At 36.8% G+C, this 2,500-nt stretch overlaps 1 protein-coding gene across 11 annotated transcripts in view; it reads left to right on the top strand.

Moving 5' to 3' along the window:
• The window catches only part of ciz1b (cdkn1a interacting zinc finger protein 1b), an 11,134-nt gene that overhangs the window by 298 nt on the left and 8,336 nt on the right, over positions 1 to 2,500 (top strand). For 7 of the 11 annotated variants that reach the window (XR_015776344.1, XM_088076107.1, XM_088076112.1 and 4 more), the window contains exons 2-4: positions 1,494 to 1,550; positions 2,244 to 2,334; positions 2,462 to 2,500. The exon at positions 2,462 to 2,500 is cut by the window's right edge and continues 47 nt beyond it. Coding sequence is in view for 6 of the 11 variants with exons in the window: in XM_088076107.1 (XP_087932233.1) it covers positions 1,522 to 1,550; positions 2,244 to 2,334; positions 2,462 to 2,500 (159 nt within the window). In the remaining 5 variants the exon portion in view is untranslated. Of the gene's footprint in view, positions 1 to 1,493; positions 1,551 to 2,243; positions 2,335 to 2,457 lie in introns of those variants that run through there. The other 4 variants (XM_088076114.1, XM_088076113.1, XM_088076116.1 and 1 more) reach the window with 1 other exon arrangement.

Raw genomic sequence — 2,500 nt, 5'->3', positions numbered from 1 at the left:
ACCACGAACTGCGCGAGACCTCCTTTAAAAATGTACCAATTTAAAGTTTGTCTTTTATTTTAACCGAGTACAGTGTGTTTTATTAAACTTATAAAGACACGCTGGGAATCAGCAGAGGCCAGTCTTATATTCGGCTTATATACTCAGTTCAAAAACATCTTATTATTTTTTTGTTTTAGTTCAATAAGAATTAAGTCTTTTTTCTACAGTTCTTTATTAACTAAACGGAGTTAGAAATCTTTTGTATGGCAGACAAGTGTTTCTATTTTTAATAATATTTATCCTAGTCTAAACCTCAGGACAGGTCTTAGGATGAAAATGAATTATTGGCTTTAAATTCTAGTAATTTACTGGAGTTAGGGACTGTTCGTTATTTATCAGAGGAGAAGGATCCCTGTGGTGGGACTTTTTCACTCAGCTGCTTCAGATGTTTCCTCTGCAGTCAAAAGTCACGACTGTCCCTCCGCCACAAATCAGCTGTTCGCTTTTTAAAAACTGTAATGTTTGAAACGTCAAAGCTGAAGCTGAAATCCTGCAGCTTCAAAAAGCCTCGATGGTTTTTGCTCCGCTGGTTAGTTTGTGCAAACACTTTATTTATTTTATATAAGACGGAGAAAGATCAGTATTTTAAGATCAAATTTGTTTTTGTTTTTATTTCTTTTCTGACTGAAGTGTTTGTCACATGACGCGTTTAAGAACTGTCCCAAATTTCAGAATCTAACAGTAATATCTGTTTTTTGATTACAGTAATAATAGCTGTATTAACAGAAAATGTGCCTCCCAAACCTGATGATGACATGTTTTCTTTAAAAAAAAGCCAAATATTATAAAAGAGAAAAAAATTCCAAGAAAAGCACTCACATTATCCAGAGAGGGAAAAAACAAAATAACAAAAGCAAAACTGCAAAAAAAAGTTCAAGAGAAACAAAGAAGTCGAATTATCTAAAGAAAAAAAAACATTCCCACACTCTACTAAAACAGTCACCAAAAAATAAAAAAAGCAAATATTATCTCGAGAAAAAATCCCCCAAAATTAAAAAGGCAAAGAAACAAACGAGAAAAAATCTGCAGTTTTTATAGAAATTATATTTTTATAAAAAAGAAGATCACAAAGACTTTTTTACAAGAAAAAAAAGTCTTCAAATAAATATTTTCTTTAAAAATTGACGGTAAAATAAAAAAGAAAATACAGTCATTTAAAGTTGTACGCCCCTCCCCGAAAAACAAAAATAAAAACATAAGTCCCTCTCGGGGCTTCAAGTATTAGTGACATGCCTCCCCTTTCTGCACCAACCCCTCCAGCTCATAAATGATGAACGGTCCCTTAGTCCCTGATGAGCGACTGCAGTGAAATTAGTCGTTTTTACTCATTACAAAGATTCAGTGACTTATTATGTCTCAGATTCAGAGCGCCGCGGCTTTTATTTGAACGTTTCTGGTGTTTTCTGTCACTTCAGTCTGAATGAAACTGACGAGCTCTGCTCTCCCCTCAGAGAGGTCAAAGGTCAGCCGGTCTCCATCATGGTCAAACAGCAGCGGAGAGCCGACAGGTAGGAAATGGTTAAAGCGGCTGCTGAGGTGGAGCTGCAGCGACGCCGACGGACAGAAACAAACAATCAAAAATCCATCGTGTTTTATATCTACAATCCTCTCAAATACTTTGAGTATTTTATCTTCCTGCGACGTTATACTTGTACTTTTCTTCATCTCAGAGGGAGTAACTGTACAAACGTGGAGTGATTGGTTGATTATTGATATTTTGATCATTATTTTAGAGATTTGTTTAGTTTCTCGTGATGATTTTCAGTTTTTCTCAAACATGGAAGTCGAACTGAATATTTTTGGGTTCTGGACTGTTGGACGGACAACTATGAGACATCTGAGGACAAACTGATGTTTTCATTGTTTTTGGACATTTTTCAGGCAAAATGATTAATCAGGAAAATAATCAGTCAATGAATCGATGAGCTGAATCTGTTGGATATCTTATTCTGCACAATGAGTTTTATTATTTCAGTACTTTAAGTATAATACTCATACTTTTGTTCTTTCTCTTTAGAAAGATTGAATGCAGGATTTTTACTTGTTGCAGAGTATTTCTACACTGTGATTAATACTTTTACTGCAGTAATTTTTCACCTCTGATTCACAGAGACAAAAAAATGAATTGATTCATAGAGATATTAACCCTTTGGGGACTGTTTGTTATTAATGATGTGAGCTGTGGCTGCTTCCTGTCTCAGGTGTTTTGCGGCAGCTGCCGTCAGTAACGGTGTGACGCAGGTTCAATTCCCCGTCGGCCTCATCCAGAGGAATCACTTGCTGACTCAGCAGGTGAGGAAAACAAACGCTCCCTCAGCTGTGTGTGTGTGTGTGTGTGTGTGTGTGTGTGTGTGTGTGTGTGCGCGCGCGCTGTTAGACTGTCGATTACCTCACTGAGTGTGTTTGTTTTCTCTGTCAGAGTTCAGCGACAGGAAGCTCCTCCACCACAGAAGAAGAG

The sequence above is a fragment of the Plectropomus leopardus genome, chromosome 4, assembly GCF_026936395.1.
Source record: "Plectropomus leopardus strain MGB_pleo_1.0 chromosome 4, ASM2693639v1, whole genome shotgun sequence".
Classification (NCBI taxonomy): Eukaryota; Metazoa; Chordata; class Actinopteri; order Perciformes; family Serranidae; genus Plectropomus; species Plectropomus leopardus.
The sequence above is the reverse complement of the archived record's forward strand: the minus strand, read 5'-3'. Positions and strand labels throughout refer to the sequence as shown.